The following is a 22,780-nucleotide window of genomic DNA, read 5'->3' as shown; positions in this document are numbered from 1 at the left end:
TCTCCTTTCCCTTAAACTCTAAACCATCTAAGCATATATATTTTCAAATTTGGTAAAGATAGTTACTCAACTAACCAAATTAAGAACAGACAACATTAGAGAAAATCTTCCCCCTCCAGAATTCTAATATGTACCTTACAAAGAGTAAATTAGATTTTAAAAAATTTTTTATTTTTATTTTTAAATTTTATTTTTATTGATTTCTGAGGGAGAGATAGAAACATCAGTGATGAGAGAGAATCATTGATTGGCTGCCTCCTGCACTGCACCCACCAGGAATCGAGCCCACAATCCAGGCATGTGTCCTGACTGGGAATTGAACTGTGACCTACTGGTTCACAGGTCGATGCTCAACCACTGAGCAACACTGGCTAGAGTACTTTGACTTTTAGAGAACGCACTTCTTTAGGGGTGTGTGATATTTAACCTTTTAAAACATATTTTTTATTGATTTCAGAGAGAGGAAGGGAGAGGGAGAAAGAGATAGAAACATCAATGAGAGGGAATCACCTCCTGCATGCCCCCTACAGGATCAAGCCCACAACCCTTGGAATTGAACTGTGACTTCGTGGTTCATGGGTCAATGCTCAAACATGTGCTCATGTATTTGTACCTAGTGCTAGCTCTGTCTGGAATGCCACTCTTTGTCATACTTGTTCAAATGTTATTGAATCAGAAAGGCATATCTGCTACTTGCTTTGTCTCCCTGAATTTCAGATATATAATAGCACTTAGCATATATTAAAATAAGTAATGTGGCCCAGCCTGTGTGGCTCAGTGCTTGAGCAGCCACCTTTGAACCGGGAGGTCACAGTTCGATTCCCCGTCAGGGCATATGCAGGCTCAATCCCCAGTAGGGGGTGTGCAGGATCAATGATTCTCTTTCATTATTGATGTGTCTATCTCCCTCTCCTTCACCCTTCCTCTCTGAAATCAATAAAAATATATTTTTAAAAAATAAATGCATGTTGCTCTCCACTACATCATGAGCTCCTAAAGACAAGCTCTAAATCTGTATGTCTTTTTTTTTTTAATATATTTTTTATTGATATTTTACAGAGAGGAAGGGAGAGGGATAGAGAGCTAGAAACATCGATGAGAGAGAAACATCGATCAGTTGCCTCCTGCACACCTCCCACTGGGGATGTGCCCGCAACCAAGGTACATGCCCTTGACCGGAATCGAACCTGGGACCCTTCAGTCCGCAGGCCGACGCTCTATACACTGAGCCAAACCGGTTTCGGCTCTAAATCTGTATGTCTTAATGACTGGAGCATCAGATTTTGGCCTTTTACTATTCACAGCACTCTACTGAAAACCAAAAATCTTAGTGGCATACTTGAAGTGATTCAAAGCCTCAAAACGGAGGCAGTCACTTCCTCAGTGTGAGCATTTCTCACGGTGCCTATAAAATCATCCACTGTTGGCGCTCTCCCTCCCAGGAGCATGCCCTTGGCTTTCCCTGCCCCTCCCTCCCTCACATTACCATTAGCTTCCTCACTGCCAATCTCCAAGTGCCATTCCTTTACCTCTATAATTTGTTTCCTAACCCATTTCTTCTAGGAACCCAATAAATGTTCTCTTTCGGTAAAAACAAAAAACATCATCATTATCACACTACTAGAGGCCTAATGCACGAAAATTCGTGCAAGAGTAGACCTTCCTTCCCCCGGCTGCCAGCACCGGCTTCCCTCCAGCACCTGGGACCCAGGCTTCCCTCCTCTGGCCGCTGGCAGGCACCCAGGACCCAGGCTGCTTCCCTCCAAGATTCGCTTGGTAGCCCTTCAGCACTATGGCTGAATGATTTTTGCTCTTCTGAATTCTCTTATATAGCTTTCTTTCTAGAATACTTACATATTGTTAAAAAGAAACATGATAAGGTCAGAAGACCATCAAATTCTTGGCATTTCTATTTGAAACTAAAGCTCTTTACCTACAGAACTCCCAAGTAGTAGAAAATTAATTGAAACTTGCTCAAATTTACCCAAAGTGACCATTTTCCCAGGGCAATGCTTGGCGTAGTCAGCCATTTGGTAGCTATATGGCTCTTGATTGTTGGCTTCCCCTGAGCAGTGCACAGTAGACTTGATGAATTGTGTGAGATGACCTAATTTACAGAATCACTTATGGGTGGTGGTTTGTTTTGTTTTTAAAAATATTTTTATTGATTTCCAAGAGGAATGGTGAGAGAGAGATAGAAACATCAATGATGAGAGAGAATCATCAATCCTGCACTCCCCCTACTGGGGATTGCACCTGCAACCCAGGGCATGTGCCCTGACCAGGAATGGAACCGTGATCTCCTGCTTCATAGGTGGACGCTCAGCCACCGAGCCACACTGGCCAGGCTGGGTGGTGGTTTTTTGTTTTTTTTTTTAAATATATTTCTTTTGATTTCAGAGAGGAAGGGAGAGGGAGAGATAGAAACATCAATGATGGCCGAAACCGGTTTGGCTCAGTGGATAGAGCGTCGGCCTGCGGACTGAAGAGTCCCGGGTTCGATTCCGGTCAAGGGCATGTACCTTGGTTGCGGGCACATCCCCAGTGGGGAGTGTGCAGGAGGCAGCTGATCGATGCTTCTCTCTCATCGATGTTTCTAGCTCTCTATCCCTCTCCCTTCCTCTCTGTAAAATATCAATAAAATATATTTAAAAAAAAAAAAAAAAAAAGAAACATCAATGATGAAAGAGAATCACTGACCTGCTGCCTCCTGCACGCCCCCCACTGGGGATCAAGCCCGCAACCCGGGCATGTGCCCTTGGCCAGAATTGAACCCGGGACCCTCCAGCCACAGGCCAATGCTTTTATCCACTGAGCCAAAGTGACCAGGGCAGTATTTTTTATTTTTTATTCTAAGATAAGAAAAAGGACATTTGCCCCTGGCCGGTGGCTCAGTGGTTAGAGTGTCAGCCCTCGCACCTAAGGGTTGTAGGTTTAATCAGGGCGAATGTGGGAAGCAACCAATCAATGTGTGTCTCTCACATTGATGTTTCTCTCTCGCCCTCCCTACTTCCCACTCTCTTTAAAAAGTGATGGAAAACTGCCGAAACCGGTTTGGCTCAGTGGATAGAGCGTCGGCCTGCGGACTGAGAGGTCCCGGGTTCGATTCCGGTCAAGGGCATGTACCTTGGTTGCGGGCACATCCTCAGTGGGAGGTGTGCAGGAGGCAGCTGATCGATGTTTCTCTCACATCGATGTTTCTAGCTCTCTATCCCTCTCCCTTCCTCTCTGTGAAATATCAATAAAATATATAAAAAAAAAATAAAAATAGTAAAAATAAATAAATAAATAAATAAATAAATAAAAAGTGATGGAAAACATATTTTCCAGTGAGGATTAACAACAAAAGAAAAAGGACATTTGACTTTTTATTAAGTTTTCTGTTTTGTTCTGGGAGGGCCCCATATTTCATCAAAGTTAAGATGCCATCCATTATGAAATTTATCTCAATTTCTTAAGTGTTACAATTTACAGTGTCTTTAAAAGCTCTACAAGTAATGGCAACGGTTAGTGGAAAAACTATTAATTCACTTTTAGTTTTCTGTGTAGTGTCCTTTACATATTTAGTTTCTTGAGAAGGGGCAAAACAATACTGAATTTCCACTAACTTCTTATTTTTCCCTACCAGTTGCTTTTCGACTATATGATTTGGATAAAGATGACAAGATCTCCCGAGATGAGCTGTTACAGGTATGTGGAGAGCTCCCAGGCACATGGAGAACTTGTATTTGGGCCCAGCCTGCTTATTCATGTGGGCAGGAATTGTACTTTCCTTCAAGAAGCATTTATTTAACTCCTGCTGTGTGCAGAGTTCTATCCTATATATAAGGAAGAGCACATAATTTGGGGAAACTTGAAATGACTCTTTAATTTCTCAAAGACAAATGTCTCTATTTAAAAGGTAACTCAGTTTGCCCTGGCCGGAGTGTAGGCCCCACACCTGAGGTTCTCGGGTTCGATTCCCTGTCAAGGGCCTGCACCTGGGTGGCAGGTTCGATCCCTGGCCCCAATCAATGTGTCTCTCTCATATTGATGATCTCTCTTTCTCTCTCCCTCTCTTTTCCCTCTCCCTCCCTATCTCCTTCCTCCTTTCTCTAAAAATCAATGAAAAAAAATATCACCGGATGAGGATTATCTCCCTCCCTCACCCCCACCCCCCAAAAAAGGGTAAACTAAATGTCTTTTAGGTGCTGACTGGCAAAACTAAAATATGTGAGATGATTAAATTAAAATGTTCTGTTAGTGTCCTGTCAGTTCATTGGCAGCTGGGTAATTCTGATGACACTGGGTAATTACCACTATTTCGTCTGTCCTTGGGCTTGACATAAGAGTCAAGGACCTGCTGCTGGGCTGGTTACACCAAGCTGATTGCTCATTGTCCTTTGTTGCTCCCCTATCCTTTACCAGCAGTGACTGGCATTTCATCCTATTAGTCATTGCCCTTCTATTCTTCCTCTCTCCCTTTCTCAAATACGTACAAGTTTAGAAGGGGAGAAAATTCTTCCCTTTTTCATTTTTATTTATTTACTTTTAATATATTTTTATTGATTTCAAAGAGGAAGGGAGAGAGAGAGAGAAACATCAATGATGAGAGAGGATCATTGATTGGCTGCCTCCTGCACGCCCCACACTGGGGATCAAGCCCGCAACCTAGGCATGTGCCCTTGACTGAGATCTGATCTGTTAGAGAGGTTTGAGGATAGATTGATTTGTCTAGTCAGCCATACACAATCAGGAAAGATGGCAAATGGCTTGGCTACTTTTTATGTTTGCTATCATTGCCTCTTTTTATTAATCCTTCAATTTGTGTACATTTATCCCCAAAATGTACAACTTCCAATTTTCTACAGTTGATTTGCTGGGAGGACGGGGGGAGTAGAATGACTATTATGCACATCATTATTTTAACTCTTCAGAGAAACTGTAATTTACTTTTTAAAAATCATTTCATGAGATAGGAGAAGGTTGTAAAGGAATGGGGGAAAGGAAGGCCTGTGAACAGCTGGGCTAGAAGGCCTTTCTTTCCTGTAGAAAAGCTATGCTCTTACCTTTTAAAGACAGAGGTGGCTGACTACAGTGATGTGAGGCATCACAAAGCATCCTTTTCCCCATTTCATAATAAGGTTCATATGATTAAAGTTGTTTATTTTGCTTAAGGTAGCAATTTTCAAAGTATATTCACATCTAAAAATGTAAGCAGAATTGGGAGGGGGTGCATTTTTTTGTTTGTTTGTTTGAGACAAATTTTTTTTTTTCACGTCAGACGGGTCATGTGCCAAAGGCGTAACAAGGTTCGTGGGCGGCACATCTCACACAACTGCGTGAACCCCCAACCATCACGCTTATGAACTACAAAAGGATCTGTTTGAGACAAATTTTGTGAAATAGTGTTAAATTTACTTTACTGCACTTCTCATAGCACTTAGAATGTTATTTTTCTAAAAGGGGGGATTTAGGCCAGGCCAGCATGGCTCAGTGGTTGAGTGTCAACCTATGAACTAGGAGGTCAAGGTTCAATATGCCTGGGTGCCTGGGTTGTGGTTCGATTCCCTTCCCCAGTGTGGGGCTTGCAGGAGGCAGCCGATCAATGATTCTCTCCCATCATTGATGTTTCTCTCTCCCCCTTCCTCTCTGAAGTCAGTAAAAAAAATAGTTTTTAAAAGGGGGAGGGGGTGGATTTAGTATTTAACCCTTCAAGGATCTTTATGTTTCTTGGCCATACTTTAGGAATAGTGGGTCAGCGCACCACCTCAAAGAGGACTGCATTTGGTTGGGATTCCAGAAAGCCCTTCCAAACTTAATAAATCCAATAAGAATCTAGTTTGCTCCCTGGCTGAGCTGAAACACTGATGATGTCTTGCCGGAGTAGAGCAGAACAGCACAGTGCAAAACAGACCAGCATGGTGCAGAGCCAAGCAGACCATGGAGGAGCAGAGCAGAGCTGTCTAGCTGGAGAGGGGCCTGGCCCCAGGGCTGCCTCACAGCTGTGCTGTATCACAATTGAGCTGTTTTGTAGTGAGTAAAGTTTTCTCCTTCGCTGCAAAAAAGAAAGAAATTAGTTTGTCTCATGAAATAAGAAGTCTGGGCATAGATTGTCCAGGTTGATACAGCAACTAATGATGTCCAGGAACCAGGCTTCTTCTGTATTACTCTGGCGTTCACAGCACATACGACTTTTCACCTCATGGTCCCAGGATGGCTGCTACAACACCAGGCATCATCTCTGTTCCAGGCAGCAAGAATGGGCAAAGCAAAATGCAAAGGGCTCCCCCTCAGTGAGGTTTGCTTTCCTATTCAATGAACTTGCCAGAGAGTTCTGTTCATGTCATTGTCTAGAATGGCCTATCAGTGGTCGGCAAACTGGGAGCCACGGTGTGCCGCTCTGTTGACTAATGAGTTTGCCGACCACTGACCTAGACTCTCGATTCCAATAATTACAGGCTGTTGTTGTTCCTTGTGATTAAGCCCCTATCCCAGTGGTCGGCAAACTCATTAGTCAACATAGCGGCAAACCGCGGCTCGCGAGCCGCATGTGGCTCGCAAGCCGCAGTTTGCCGACCACTGGCCTAAATGATCCAGGGCCGTGTCACTCAGTGCTCAGTGGTTGAACGATGACCTATGAACCAGGAGGTCACAGTTCGATTTCCCGTCAGGGATCGAACCCCTATAGGGGGTTTGCAGGAGGCAGCCAATAGATGATTCTCACTCATCATTGATGTTTCTTATCTCTCTCTCTCTCTTCCTTCCTGTCTGAAGTCAATAAAAATGTATTTTTTAAAAAATAGAATGGCCTACATAAGAAGATAAGGGTTTCAGCTTTCTGGCTGTTACATTTAAGGACATCAGAGGAAAAGAGGGTTGGGGTGGTTTTACCATTAATCTTGGTAAAGTGTCCCCCTGACCCCAAGTCTCCTGTAAGCCTGGCTCTTGGTCCTGCAGGTGCTACGCATGATGGTCGGAGTGAATATCTCAGATGAACAGCTGGGCAGCATCGCAGACAGGACCATCCAGGAGGCTGATCAAGATGGGGACAGCGCTATATCTTTCACAGAATTTGTTAAGGTCAGTCATCTCATGGTTTGAAAACTTAAATCCTGCACAGGAGGGAGGGAGAAAAACATTGAGATAAGAGTATGGGACAGCGTCTCCTGTTGTGACCTTCATAACTGTAATTGCTTCTCCCCTTCCCTCCCCCAGGTTTTGGAGAAAGTGGACGTAGAACAGAAAATGAGCATCCGATTTCTTCACTAAAGGACTGAGACTACTAAACTGTTCCTTGCTTTCTAGTATTTAAGAACTGGAACTTGGGAGTCCTGTCCACCAGCCCCACCTCCACCCCATCATTCGTCTTCTCCCAAAGTACTACTACTGTTGCATGACAACCCCCAATATGTCTGCCAACATAAACCTGCCTTTGGTGTATAAACAGGGCATTACAGAATGGTACACCCGGTCTATATTTGTTCCATATCGTTTGCTGATTATCTCCATTTCTCAATATCCTCCCCACTCCCCTTCGAATGCTGAATGCCACATGTGCATCTCATCTGACAGAATGAGTCATGTCAAGAACCAGCCAGCATAGCTCTTTCATTGGATGTAGACTATAGCCATGCTGTCTTCCCTCCCACAGGGCTTTGGCATGCTCCTCCATCTTTTTTTATATGTCGTTTGCTTTCTACTTATTGTTTTTACCCAACATATCATTAATCTTTCAGTCTCCCTGCTTTTTATTAAGTTTCAATCTCTTCTGCTCTACATAGCATCCCAAGCTATGCCTGTTCAATGTATTTCTGACTTGGCAGGATAGTTCAGTGGTCTGTCAGTTTTGAACTACCTTTACTCTTAAATAGGTCTCTGGGATGTTGCCTCTCTAGGAGCTTTTCAATACTGAACACTTCTCTCAGAAGAATGTGATCGCGTCTTGGTTCCCTGTACTCTGCTTTGTCATCAAAGGGCTGTGTATTAGATGTTCTTCTTGAGAGGTCGTGGCCGTGGTGAGGTGTAGAGCAAAGTCTTTCAGGTGACTTGCCCAGGTCACTCTACCTCTGGTCTCGGTTCTCAACATGCATGCATGCCTATGTAGCTACTCCTGCTAGTACAGTGTTGACTTTCAGAAAACAGCCATATGCTGGCATGTTTGCTTACTTTTGGGACACTGTCACCACCAGAATGGCTGCTCTGACAATATGCTTGGGGACTTTCCCATGGCTTTTTGAGCACAGAGGCTGGCACCCTAAAAGCCTCATGTAGCCTCACTTCTGCAGCATGGTTTATGCCAGTGTTTTTCACTTCACACTTCCAAATAGAAAGGTTAGTGTTACAGAAGTGCCTACTTATTCCCGTCCAAGATATTTAAAAATGGTCCTCAGTGGCCCTGACTGGTTTGGCTCAGTGGATAGAGCATCAGCCTGTGGACTGAAGGGTCCTAGGTTCAATTCCAGTCGGGCACATGCCTGGGTTGTGGGCTTAATCCCCTGTGGGGGGCGTGCAGGAGGCAGCCGATCAATGACTTTCTCATCATTGATGTTTCTATCTCTCTCTTCCTCTCCCTTCCTCTCTGAAATCAATAAAAAATATATAAAAAAAAAAATAAAAGAATGTATCTCCTGTTAAAAAATAAAAATGGTCCTCAGTGTTTTGAAGTTTTGCACAAAATTCTCTATGAATTTTACACTTGGCAAATGTTAATGCTGGAAGCCATAGTCAGCTCCTAATAAAGGTCCAAAGCTTTGAGTGTATTGTATCATAAGCAGCCTGCTTACATTAATTTCCCAGCTCCTCTCTTAGACCATTGCTAATCCCTTAGAAACAAGGGGTCTGGTACTGGTGGCAAACCTGAGGTGGTATTATAGCCCTTTGCACAAGCCAGAGCAACTTTTCTGCCTAAGTCAGCTTAGTATAGACCCGTTGAATCAGCCTATTATCATCCTAACATCTCTCTTAACAGTCTATCAGTCTGCTCATCCTTATAACTGCCCTCGGCTGATTTTGTCTGACTCATTGCATGCTTGTTTCCTTGATTTGGAAGTCTATACTAGATGGATACATAATACTTTAGGAAGGAAATTGCTTAAAAACAAACAAACAAACAAAAAACAATGCAAAGAGATTGGGCAGAGTGGGGAACAGGAGTTGTCCAGGCTGAGTAATTCAAGTATAAATGACACTAAGAAATACTTGGTGAAGTGTCAGTCTGACTTTGTGATCAAGTGATGTAGTTACAGGAATCATATAAAAGGGAAGGACAGACACTGATCTGTTAAAGAGGTACTTCAAAGGCTCCTTGACTTGCATATTTAAAGTTCCTAAGGTTATGGCTTTTTCCTCTTTTTGGCTGTATAGCAAACTGTTTTCATCCACAGCTGTGCCTTACTGTTCCATTCAAACTGTATTCTCCGATCCATCAATAATAAATTCTTGTATTTAAAACAACATAACTTAGTTGATTTTGTCCATGTGTTTTACAAGAATTGTATATAACTAAATCACCTTCTTCAAGTTTGAAATCACAGTGTTTCCCTTAGGTTTGTCTGGCTCCTTAAATGTAGAACAGGCCTAAAAATGGGGTATCTATCTATTGCTTGTTATTAAGTTGTCTACCCCCTCATTCATTCGCAACCTCAGTGACATATTGCACACAGCTACTATTCCATGGCTTTTCACATCTCCAAGCTTTAGTGACTGCTTGGTCTGTGCAGAGTATGAGCATCTCTTCTTATTTTAAGGTTTAGTGGCATGCCACAAGACTCAGCAGTAATAGCTGGAATCATTGGTCATATAAATTCTAACATAATCCTTGTTTTGCTATCCCTCTGCCTCAAAATCCATTCAAAGTTACATGCATGATGTTTCTTCTTTGCTTCACTTTGAGTCTAATTTTAGGGTTTGGGAAAATTAAAAATGGATGGAGTGACCATATAGGCAATTTTGGAGGAACCTTAATGTTACTGGCCATGTCTGTAGATATAACAGTCTGTGACTAAAATAAAACAATACTGCAAAAAATATTATAAAATCATTACAACATTAAATGCAGTTTGAGAAGAATCTCTTTAACCAACTTTATTTCCCTTGCTCTCTTCTGTTCTATCCATGCATTATGTATTTGAACATAAATGTAACATAACACAAGATCATACTGGCTTTTAAAAATTGACATTATATAAAGATGAAGAGGCCCAAACCAGCGTGGCTCAGTGGCTGAGCGTCAACTTATGAAAAGGAAGTCATGGTTCAATTCCTGGTCAGGGCATATGCCCAGGTTGTGGGCTAGATCCCCAGTGTGGGGTGTGCAGGAGGCAGCCGATTGATGATTCTCTCTCATCATTGATGTTCTTTCTCTCTCCCTTCCTCTCTGAAATCAATAAGAATATATAAAAAATAAATATTGTTTAGCGAAGAGATTAAGTGGGGGGATACGACCTCATGGACAACACTATGGTTATTACCAGGGGGAAAGGAGGTGGGGGCAGGTAAAAGAGGGTAAAGGGGATAAAAGGTGATGGAAGGAAACGTGACTTGGGGTGGTGAACACACAGTTTACAGAGGGTGTATTATAGAATTGTACCCCTGAAACCCATATAATTTTATTAACCAGTAAATTCAATTAAAAAAAATAAAAAAAACATTTCCCCATGTTATTATCTGTTCTTCCTAGTTTATATTAATGGTTACATTGTATTTTACCAAATAATGTAATACTTAACCATTAATTTTTAAAAATAATTTTAATTTTGCCCTAACTGGTTTGGCTCAGTGGATAGAGCGTCGGCCTACGGACTGAAGGGTCCCAGGTTCGATTCCTGTCAAGGGCATGTAACTTGGTTGCGGGCACATCCCCCGTGAGAGGTGTGCAGGAGGCAGCTGATCGATGTTTTTCTCTCATTGATGTTTCTGACTATCCTTCTCCCTTCCTCTCTGTAAAAATCAATAAAATATATATTTAAAAAAATAAAAAATAAAATAATTTTAATTTTATAAAATAATGATAGTGAATGCCTTTCTGCAGATAACTTATTCTTTTTTAAAAATATTTTTATTGGTTTCAGAGAGGAAGGGAGAGGGAGAGAGAGACAGAAACATCAATGATGAGAAAGAATCATTGATTGGCTGCCCGCTGGCACAACCCCCACTGGGGACTGAGCCTGCAACCCAGGCATGTGCCCTTGACCGGAATCGAACCTGTGACCCTTCAGTCCACAGGCCGATACTCTATCCACTGAGCCAAACCAGCTAGGTCTCTTTTTCTTTTTAAATATCTTTTTTGTTGATTTCAGAGAGGAAGGAAGGCGGAGAAAGAAAAACATCAATGATGAGAGAGAATCACGAATCAGCTGCCTCCTGCATGCCCCCTACTGGGGATCAAACTTGTCACTGGGACATGTGCCCTGACCAGGAATTGAACCATGATTTTCTAGTTCATGGGTTGATGCTCAGCTACTGAGCCATAACTTACAGCATTTATAGGTTCCAAAATAAATGAATGCCACAAGCTTTCAAATTACTCTGTATTGCCTTTAGAATGTCCTTTTTAGAATATCCTTTATAGTCACCTGTTTTCAAATTGATTTTACAATCATGTCAAGTTTTACATTTAAAACAGTATTAGAATAGTTTGTGCTGATTGGGATTTAGAGCAAGTATTTACTGCAGAGAGGCCTCAGAGAGGACTATCTTTACTAACTGGATTTCTTATGCTACAAACTAGATATTTATCCTGTTCCTCAAACACTTGAGAGCAGAATTGCTTGGAAGGAAATCATTACTACTAGACTGATACTCTTTAAATTCAGAGTACTTTAGCTGAGCTTTGAATCAACCAGTGATTCAAACTACAGATGGCTGGTATTTGCCCCTATATGTGTGTAACATCTAGTTTAGTAGAAACAATTTAGAGATTTTATTTTTCCCTCTACATCAAACAGTGATGGGAGATTCACTTGGTAAGTTTGTGAGGTACTGCAGACTGTTTCTACACAGCTCTGGAGGAAACACAGAACAATGAAGAGTGTCTTCTAAGCACTAGATTCTGATCTTGCATCAAAACTAGCAAGACAGCCCTAGCTGGTTTGGCTCGGTGGATAGAGCATTGGCCTGCGGACTGAAGGGTCCCAGGTTCAATTCCAGTCAAGGGCACATGCCTGGGTTGCAGGCTCGATCCCCAGTGTGGGGCGTGCAGGGGGCAGCCAATCAAAGATTCTCTCTCAATATTGATGTTTCTTTCTTTCTCTCCCTCTCCCTTCCTCTCTGAAATCAATAAAAAAATATTAAAAAAACAAACTAGCAAGACGGTTTATTTGGAGACATGATCTTGACACTTTCCACCTTCCTTTGCAGTCTATTCAAGAACCTAACCAGGTATGGTCCTGGCAGAGTAGCTCAGTTGGTTTGAGTGTCGTCCTGATCCGCCAAGGTTGCGGGTTAGATCCTCAGTCAGGGCTCATACAAGAATCAACCACCAATGCATAAATAACTATTTCTCTCATCAATAAATATTTTTTTAAAAAAGGACAGCTCACAAAGGATAAGATTAGACAAAAACCAAGTAACTCAACCATTCCACTAGAGACCAAATAATCCTAAGCAGTCCATTAACCATGAAGCCATTACAGCATGAGTTTATAGAAAAGACCTCAAGTTATCAAGAAGTGGTCTAAAATGTGCTGGTGCTTATAGGTTTAAGCTTTAGTAAAATGGAAATTTCCTTAAGTGAAACATTCCTGATAATTTTAATAATGTTATCTTAATCCTATCCTATATAATAAAGAGATAATATGCAAATTGACCATCATTCCAACACAAGATGGCTGTCCCCATGTGGACACAAGATGGCCAGCAGGGGAGGGCAGATGGGGGTGATCAGGCCTGCAGGGAGGACAGTTGGGGGGACCCAGGCCAGCAGGAGAGAGCAATTAGGGGCAACCAGGCTGGCAGGGGAGGGCAGTTAGGGGCAACCAAGCCTGCAGGGGAGGGCAGTTGGGGGTGACCAGGCCCGCAGGAGGGCAGTTAGGGGCAACCAGGCCTCCAGAGGAGGGCAGTTGGGAGCAAACAGGCCTGCAGGGGAGGGCAGTTAGGGGCAATCGGGCTGGCAAGGGAGGGAAGTTAGGGGTGACTGGGCCAGCAGGGGATGGCAGTTGGGGGCAACCAGGCCTGTAGGGAAGGATAGGGGAAACCAGGCCTGCAGGGGAAGGCAGTTGGGGGCGACCAGGCCAGCAGGGGAGGGCAGTTAGTGGTGACTGGGCCAGCAGGGGGGCAGTTATGGCAACCAGGCCGGCAGGGGAGGGCAGTTAGGGGTAACCGGGCTGGCAGGGGAGCAGTTAGGTGTTGATCAGGCTGGCAGGGGAGTGGTTAGGGGGTGATCAGGCTGACAGGCAGAAGTGGTTAGGGGCAATCAGGCAGGCAGGCAGGCGAGCAGTTGGGAACCAGCAGTCCTGGATTGTGAGAGGGATGTCCCAGCTTGGAGAGGGTGCAGGTTGAGCTGAGGGACAACCCCCTCCTGTGCACAAATTTCATGCAATGGGCCTCTGGTGTAATTCATAAAATTCATAATGAATTGCATGTAGTTCAAGTTGTACCTGGATCTATGTAAGTTAATACTACCTGTGCTGATTGAGTCCAGTGATTCCTTGTCTGGTTTTCTACAGATGTCACATCTTTTTCCTTATCACTTTGGAAAATGAAATGGTTGATGACATCAAATGTGACATGGATTAGAAGCTTATATTTGCAAATACCCTTTTGGACAATGGGGACAAAAAGTGTTATATTGTCCATAATGCAAAATTTCTTGAGGGTAGGAATTTGCCTTTTTTGCCAGTAGAATAACAAATTTCTAGCTGCTATTAAAATATCTTCTGCACAAAAGAAAAAGAAAATCCTTCCACAGGATGTCAGTTGGGAGAAGGCTGCCATGGAGACTTTCATTATTTTATGAAACTTTTTCTCAGGACTCAACTTCTCTAAAAACACTCAATTGTGGCAGAATGCATGTGCTAAATTTTAAATGTATATTTTTGCTGCCTGCTGCCTCTTCTGGCTTTGTAGAGCCAGAATAAAAAATCTAAAATAGTAACATTCTGTGTTTCTAGCAGATGGCTGCATTCTGTAAACTCCTCCCTTGTGCCCATGAGATCAGGGGCAATTTTGGTAGCTTCATAATCATGGAGACATAGATTTTGGGAGATGGTTAGAGAAAGAGGCATATATTAGCAAAGTTTTCAGAAGGGGAAAAAGGCAGAGTTCAGAAATGACCCACTCAACTGTTTGACGTTATTCCCCAGCAGAATATTAGAATGGGTCATTACATGGTTTGTGAAGCCATGGAAAAGAATGTGGCAGTTGGGGGTGACCAGGCCTGCAGGGTACTAATGTGTTTGGCAAATAATTATGCCGAGTTTCTCTCGCTTCACTTATTTCAGAGCTTGATTAAATTTATATGTCAAATTAGTGAGATAGGCACAGTGTTGTTCTGCAAAGCACATGCCTGTGTCTCATATATTTATATAGTTAAGATGGAAAAAAATTGGATTGATTAAAGCTGACATTTGAATATGGCAGTTGAATAACCATATGACAAGAATCTAAAAGATCAATGTCAATAGTCTTGCAAAAGAGGAACAAAATTGGAGGATTCACACGTCCCAATAAAGATACTGCAATACTAGCATAAAGATAGACTATAAAGCAATGGACTAGAATTGTGAGTCCAGAAATAAATCCTCACATTTATAATCAACTGATCTTTGACAAGGCTGCCAAAGCAATCCAATAGGGGAAACAGTAGTCTTTTGGTATAACTGGGCCCATGTATATCCTCATGCAAAAGATTGAAGTTGGACCCCTGCCTCACACCAGCCCTAGCTGGTCTGGTTCAGTGGATAGAGCTTCAGCCTGAGGCCTGAAGGGTCCCGGGTTCAATTCCGGTCAAGAGCACATGCCTGGGTTGCAGGCTCGATCCCCCTTAGGGGGCGTGCAGGAGGCAGCCGATCATTGATTCTCATCATTGATGTTTCTATCTCTTTCTCCCTCTCCCTTCCTCTCTGAAATCAATAAAAAATATATATTATTTAAAAACTGAAAATAGCCCTGAGTGGTTTGGCTCCATGGATGGAGTGTTGCCTGCGGACTGAAGAGTCCCGGGTTCGGTTCCGGTCAGGGGCGTGTGCCTTGGTTGCGGGCACGTCCCTGGTGGGGGGTGTGCAGGAGGCAGCTGATGGATGTTTCTCTCTCATTGATGTTTCTAACTCTCTATCCCTCTCCCTTCCTCTCTGTAAAAAAATCAATAAAATATTAAAAAAAAAAAAAAACTGAAAATATATGAAAGGCCTAAATATAAGAGCTAAAACCATAAAGCTTATAAAAGAAAACATAAATATTCATGACCTTGGATTAGGTGATGGTTTCTTAGATATAAGAACAAACAACAAGATAAAAATAAACTGGACAAAAAGAAAAAAATGAATTGTACATCATCAAAATTTAAAAATTTTGTGGTTCCAAGGAAAGAAAGTGAAAAGAATCCTGGCTGGTTTTTCTCAGTGGTTACAGCATCAGTCTGACTGAAGGGTCATGGGTTCCATTTTCTTTCGGTCAAGGGCACATACCTTGGTTGCAGGCTTGATTCCCAGCCCTGGTTAGGGTGCGTGCGGGAGACAACCAATTGATGTGTGTGTCTCACATTGATATTTCTCTCTCTGTGTCTCTTCCACTCTCTAAAAATCAATGGAAAAAATATTCTCAGGTGAGGATTAACAAAAAGAAGAAGAAGAAGAAGGTGAAAAGACAGCCTACAGAAAGGAAGAAAATATTTGCAAATATATATATCTAATAAGAGACTTATCTACAACATACAAATTATAATCTATACTAATAGAGGAATATGCAAATTGTCCAGGATGCCATCATAGTAATGACCGAACAGCAGGCTGTGTGGGGTGACCAGGTTGGCAGGGGCGTTAGTGAGGGATAACCAAACAACTGAACAGCAGGCTGCGTGGTGTGACCAGGTCGGCAGGGGGGGGGGGCAGTTGGGGGCGACCAGGCTGGTGGGGGGGGTACTTGGGGGTGACCAGGCCAGTAGGCAGAGGCAGTTAGGAGTGATCAGGCTGGCAGGGGGGTGGGCATTAGGGGTGATCAGGCAGGTGAGCAGTTAGGAGCCAGCAGTCCCGGATTGTGAGAGGGATGTCTGACTGCCGGTTTAGGCCTGATCCCTGGGATCGGGCCTAAACCAGCAGTCGGACATCCCCCAAGGGGTCCTGGATTGGAGAGGGTGCAGGCTGGGCCGAGGGGCTTCCCCTCCCATGCATGAATTTCATGCACTGGGCCTCTAGTTCAATAATAAAAAGACAGCCCTGCTGGTGTGGCTCAGTTGGTTGGGCTTCATCCCATGCACCAAGATATTGCCAGATTGTTTCCAGGTTGTGGCTTTATCCCCACGAGGTGTGCTCTCTCATCAATGTTTCTCTCTTACCCTCTCCCTTCCTCTCTCTCTAAAAAATAAAAACAAAACAAATAAAATAAATAAATAAATAAATAAATAAAAAATAAAAACATTTTTTGAAAATAAAATAAGAATTCAACTCATTTATGGAATACTTCTGCACGGTTGGTGGGAAGTAAGATGGGGCAGATGCTGTGGAAAACCGTATGGCAGTTCTTCAAAAACTTAAAAATAGAATTCTTCAAAAATTAAAAATAGAATTGCCATATAATCCAGTAATTCCACTTCTGGGTATATATCCAGAAGAATTTATTTAATATATCTTTTATTGATTTCAGAGAGAAAGGGAGAGGGAGAGAGAGAGAAACATCAATGATGAGAGATAATCACTGATTGGCTGCCTCCCCTACTGGGGATCAAGCCCACAACCCAGGCATGAGTCCTTAACTGGAATTGATTCAGGGAATCCTTCAGTCCATAGGCCAACACTCTATCCACTGAGCCAAACCAGATAAGGCTACCCAGAAGAACTTAAAGCAGGGTCTTTTAGAGATATTTACACCCATGTTCATAGAAATACTATTCACAGTAACCAAAGGTGGAAACAACTTAAATGTCCATGGACACATGAATGAAAAACATGCAACAATATGAATGAACCTTGAAGACATTATGCTAAGTGAAATAAGCCAGGCGCAAAAGGACAAATACTATACTATTTGATCATCAAATACTATATGATTCCAGAGCCTGAAGGGCTGGGAGAATGTTGACAGCTAAGGGGTATGGGGTTTGGTTTTGTAGTAATGAAAATGTTCTAAAATTACTTGTGTTGATGGATGCACTATTTTTTTAATATACTAAAAGTCATTGAATTATACATTTCAGATGTGTGAATTGTATGGCATGTAAATTTTATCTCAGTATAACTTTAAAATAATAGATAAGTGGTGAACACACAATATAATGACATATTATTATAAAAGTAGGGGGTGGCGTCCCTCAGCCCGGGCTGTGCCCTTTCACAGTCCAGGAGTCCTCAGGGGATATCCGACTGCTGCAGAGGTGGGAGAGGCTCCCACCACCTGCCGCTGCACTAGCCAGCTGTGAGCCTGGCTTCTGGCTGAACAGTGCTCCCCCTGTAGGAGCGTCCTGACCACCAGGGGGCAGCTCCTGCGTTGAGCACCTGTCTCCTGGTGGTCAGTGTGCATCATAGCGACCAGTCGTTCCGCAGTTCGTTTGATTTGCATATTAGCCTTTTATTATATATGATTGTATACCTAAAACCTATGTAATGTTATTAACCAATGTCACCCAATATATCCAATAAACAAATTTCTTTTTATAAAGGCCCTGGCTGGGTAGTTCAGTTGGTTATAGTGTCATCCTAATATGCCAATGTTTTGAGTTCAGTCTCTGGTAAGGGCACATACAAGAAGCAAACAATGAATGCACAACTAAGTGGAAAAACAAATTGACATTTCCTTTTTTCCCTCTCTCCCTCCCTCCCTCTAAAATCAAGTTTTTTAATAGTAAATTTAAAAATATATTTTTACTAGTGGCCTGGTGCACAAAATTCGTGCATGGGGGAGTTCCCTCAGCCCAGCCTGCACCCTCTCCAATCAGAGACCCCTTGGTTCTGCCTTCACAGTTCACCCAGATTTGGTTCTGATTGATTGGTTTCTATGCCAGTCAGTGTCAAAAGCTCTACCTCTTAGGCAGCCATTGGCTCCTCACACTTCACCCTGATTTGGTTCTGATTGGTCGGTTTCTACACCAGTCAGCATCACTGAGCCTATCAACAGGCCTGATCAGGGAGGCAGGGCTGTTCAGCAGCCCCAGCAGAGGCCAGAGAGAAAGAGAGGCACGGCTGCTGGCCAGGCCCAGAGCAAAAGAGAGGCAAGTGCTCATCAACAGCTGCCATGTCGGCTATGGATCACACCCTGCTTCTCTCTCCCTGGGCCTCTCTTCGGGCCTGATTCTCAGCTCCCTCGGCAGTCAGTGCTGGGTCAGGGCACCTGCAGCAGCAGCAGTCAGTGCTGGTCACCACGGCAACCCAGCACTGACTTGCAGTTGGTCAAGCCTTCGGTCGTTTTGGATGTTATGGACCCTGGGCTTTTATATATTAGGATTGTCAGAAAGGAAGGGAGAGGGAGAGATAGAAACATCAATGATGAGAATCATTGATTGGTTGCCTCCTGCATGCCCTTTATTGGGGATCGAGCCAACAACCCAGGCATGTACCCTGACTGGGCATGGAACCGTGACCTCCTAGTTCACAGGTTGACACTCAACCACTAAGCCACACTGGCTGGGCTAAAATCAATTTTAAAAATTTTAAATAAAAGATCAGTGTCAGACTTGAGGAAAACCTTCCATGCCATGCCATGCATGGGCTTTTGTCAGCGGTCCAGTCCTTTTCAACATGCAAAGACAAAGGCACAAAAGTGATATTTATTAATTTTTTTACGTAACATTAAGTCCTAAAAGTTGTTAATATAGTCCCTTCATGAAGTACAGAGACTAACTTTAATAGTTCGAGTTCAGCCAAAACCGGTTTGGCTCAGTGGATAGAGCGTCGGCCTGCGGACTGAGGGGTCCCGGGTTCGATTCCGGTCAAGGGCATGTACCTGGGTTGCGGGCACATCCCCAGTGGGGGGTGTGCAGGAGGCAGCTGATCGATGTTTCTCTCTCATCGATGTTTCTAGCTCTCTATCCCTCTCCCTTCCTCTCTGTAAAATATCAATAAAAAAAAATATGTTTAAAAAAAAAATAGTTCGAGTTCAATCAGTAATGCCTAAATTTATGGGGCATTTACTAATTGCTAAGCACTGTTTTGTATACTTGACCATTGTTCATTCTAATACAACAACCTTAGGAGGCAGTTTTATTATTATCAACATTTTACAGGTAAGAGGATTAAGGCTAAATGATTTTTTCCCAAGATTAGTCATGTAGCTAGTTAGTGGTAGAGCATGGATTCAAACCTAATATTCTGATAGCCCATACTCTCCAACAATCTAGATTTTTAGCAAAAATAAACTCCTTTATTTAGGGTAAAAAGAGAGATGGCAAGCAAGAGATACCTGTGTATTTTAAGGTATCACAAGTTTGACCCAGCAGATGTGGCTCAGCGGTTGAGCATAGTCTCATGAACCAAGAGGTCAGGGTTTGATTCCTGGTCAGGGCACATGCCTGGGTTGCAGGCTCGATTCCCGGTAGGGGGCGTGCAAGAGACAGCCAACAAATGGTGTTTCTCATTAGTGTTTTCCATCTCCCTTCCTCTCTCTTTAAATATCAATAAAAACATTTTTAAAAAAAGATATAACAAGTTTAAAGACCATCACCTTTTTAAAAAATATATATTTTGTTGATTTTTTACAGAGAGGAAGGGAGAGGGAGAGATAGTTTGAAACATCAATGAGAGAGAAACATCAATCAGCTGCCTCCTGCACATCCCCTGCCGGGATGTGCCCGCAACCAAGGTACTTGCCCTTGCCTGGGACCCTTGAGTCTGCAGGCCGATGCTCTATCCAACTGAGTCAAACCAGTTAGGACAAGACCATCACCTTTTAAGAAAGACATTGATAAAAGTATTTGCTCCTAAGATGCAAAATGGTTAGAGGTTCAGGGCAACTTATTTTCATGAGCAATTGTAGGAATTGAGGCTTTAACCTAGAGAAAAGGAAAGAAAAAGTAGCTCTCTTCAAATATTTTGTATATATCGTCAGATTGCTAAGGATCTGTTCTTGAAAGTCTCACTGTTACCAGTATTTTTCTAGAGGAAATAATTAGATAGTTTAATGTAGAACTTAAGAGCATGTACTTTGGAAACGGATCGGGTGGGTTCAGATCCTGGTTCTGCTACTTAACCAAGCACACGAACCTGGGCAATTCACATAACTCTTCTGTGTCCTTTTCCTTAATTGCAGAATAAGGGTTATGATGATAATGATAACAGTATCAAAGTCATAGGTTGGTGTGAGGATTAAGTAAGTGCCTGACACATGCTAAACATATAAGATTTTTTTTTTATTCTGCCTATCTCCATTTCTCAAACTTAACACCATAGAATTATATTTTTATATTTTTAATTTTTTTTTAATTATTGATGTTAGAAAGAGAGAGAGCAACATCGATTTGTTGTTCCACTTGTTTATGCATTCTTTGGTTGTTTCTTGTATGTGCCCTGACCTGGGATTGAACCCCCAACCAGAGCACATTATATAAGATTAACAATGAGTGGAAGTGATAGGTTGACTGATTCCAGATTATTTTAATTAGGAAGACTATTCTAATAATTATAATTATCCAAATGAAAAACAGGAGATCCCCAAAGCTAATGCATTCCCTAGCTGTTGGTTGCTAGGCAAAATCTCAAATGACCATTTTTCACTTCGTTAGTCACATGCCACACCTTACAGGTGAGGAAACCTGGGAAATATGATCGCTTTTCATAAGGAAGAAGGTAGAAGCACACTGGGGGTACCCAGCAGTCGCTGCACAGGCTTAAGCAAAGTCTTTGACCATTTTTTGTTAGAAATCTTTCAGAATTTCTAAATTACAACAGAGGTTTACCTAGGTGATCTAGAATTCCTGCTTGTTAATTCATGATATAATTGCTAGTTTCTCCAAGTAAATATAATAGCATTTTACAAAAATTTTTGTATTTGTCTTTGGTTTGGGGAATACCACAGGATCTGCAGAATTTTTATTATTCTTTTTTTAAAATATATTTTATTGATTTTTTACAGAGAGGAAGGGAGAGGGATAGAGAGTTAGAAACATCGATGAGATCAGCTGCCTCCTGCACACCTCCTACTGGGGATGTGACCGAAACCAAGGTACATGCCCTTGACCGGAATCGAACCTGGGACTTTTCAGTCTGCAGACCGACGCTCTATCCACTGAGCCAAACCGGTTAGGGCTATTATTCTTATTTTTAAGCCTCATCTGAGGATATTTTTTCCATTGACTTTTAGAGAGAGTGGAAGAAAGAGGGAAAGACAGAAATATTCATGTGAGAGAAACACATGATTGGTGATTGGTTGCCTCCTGCAGGCGCCCCAACCAGAGCCTGGGCTGGGGAGGAGCCTGCTACAGAAGTACATGCCCTTGACTGGAATGGAACCCAGGATCCTTGGGTCCTCAGGCTGACACTCCATCCACTGAACTAAACTGGCTAGGGCTCTGCGGAATTTTTAAACATGACGGGAGATGGTTGTTAAGAAAGATGAAATAAATGAGAACAATCTCTATTATCTCCGTTGACACTATTTATGTTTTGTTTTTGGTTCTTCTCTAGTTGCCTGGGTTCCAAGAATAATACCTGTGTTGGGGGACAGGGGGTGATAAGTCTTCAAAATATTCCATTAATGTTGCATTGACCTATATGTTATCATAGATGCAAAAAGACAATAGACAGGCTCAAAATAAAGATTGACTTTTGTCAGAGAAGAGACCAGCCTAGGACATTACTACCCACCATAAACTGCTTTTTAGTTTAAAAAGTTTTTTTTAAAAAAAATGTATTTTATGGTTTTTTTACAGAGAGGAAGGGAGAGGGATAGAGTTAGAAACATCAATCAGCTGCCTCCTGCACACCCCCTGCTGGGGATGTGCCCCCAACCAAAGTACATCTTCTTGACTGGAATGGAATCTGGGACCCCTCAGTCTGCAGGCCTCCACTGAACCAAACCAGTCAGGGCTAGTTTAAAAAGTTTTAATTTCAGACTATCCTTTGAGGTTATTTTAGGTCTCTGAGTTTGCAAGGCTGCCACGCAGGCCTTCCCTGAGCTCCTCAGGTTAGCATGTGTCTCCTTTTCCTCCACAGAATGAAGTTATTAGTGCTATTGTTTAGCCTAATGGTGGTTTAAAATAGTCATGTGGCCTATTAAAACTACTTTATCAGACCTAACCGGTTTGGCTCAGTGGATAGAGCGTGGGCCTGCGGACTGAAGGGTCCCAGGTTCGATTCCGGTCAAGGGCATGTACCTTGGTTGCGGGCACATCCCAGGTGGGGAGTGTGCAGGAGGCAGCTGATAGATGTTTCTCTCTCATTGATGTTTCTCTCACTCTCCCTCTCCCTTCGTCTCTGTAAAAAATAAAATATATATTTTTAAAAAAACTACTTTATCAGAAAGTGACACTGCTTCGATGCGGAAATAATTTTACACTCCTAACAAATGAATAACAAAAGCATTTTTCCTTATTACCTCAACCCTGGGAACCAATCCAACAAAAAGGGTTGGAAAGAATGCACTAGTAATATTGATTGACGTACTTGACAACCAACCTACAACGGAAGGTTAGCGCGCCTGCGCAAGTAGTTATCCAATC

At 42.5% G+C, this 22,780-nt stretch overlaps 1 protein-coding gene across 1 annotated transcript in view; it reads left to right on the top strand.

The window, feature by feature from the left end:
• Positions 1–9,440, top strand: part of CHP1 (calcineurin like EF-hand protein 1) — a 43,216-nt gene extending 33,776 nt beyond the window's left edge. The window contains exons 6-8 of the mRNA XM_080663525.1: positions 3,629–3,690; positions 6,940–7,062; positions 7,198–9,440. Coding sequence (XP_080519651.1) covers positions 3,629–3,690; positions 6,940–7,062; positions 7,198–7,251 — 239 coding nt within the window. The 3' untranslated portion in view covers positions 7,252–9,440. The remainder of the gene's footprint in view (positions 1–3,628; positions 3,691–6,939; positions 7,063–7,197) is intronic.
• The last annotated feature ends 13,340 nt before the right edge of the window (positions 9,441–22,780 follow it).

Source organism: Plecotus auritus, assembly GCF_963455305.1.
Source record: "Plecotus auritus genome assembly, chromosome: 1".
In the NCBI taxonomy this organism is placed as follows: Eukaryota; Metazoa; Chordata; class Mammalia; order Chiroptera; family Vespertilionidae; genus Plecotus; species Plecotus auritus.
This window is presented reverse-complemented; position numbering and strand designations above follow the sequence as displayed.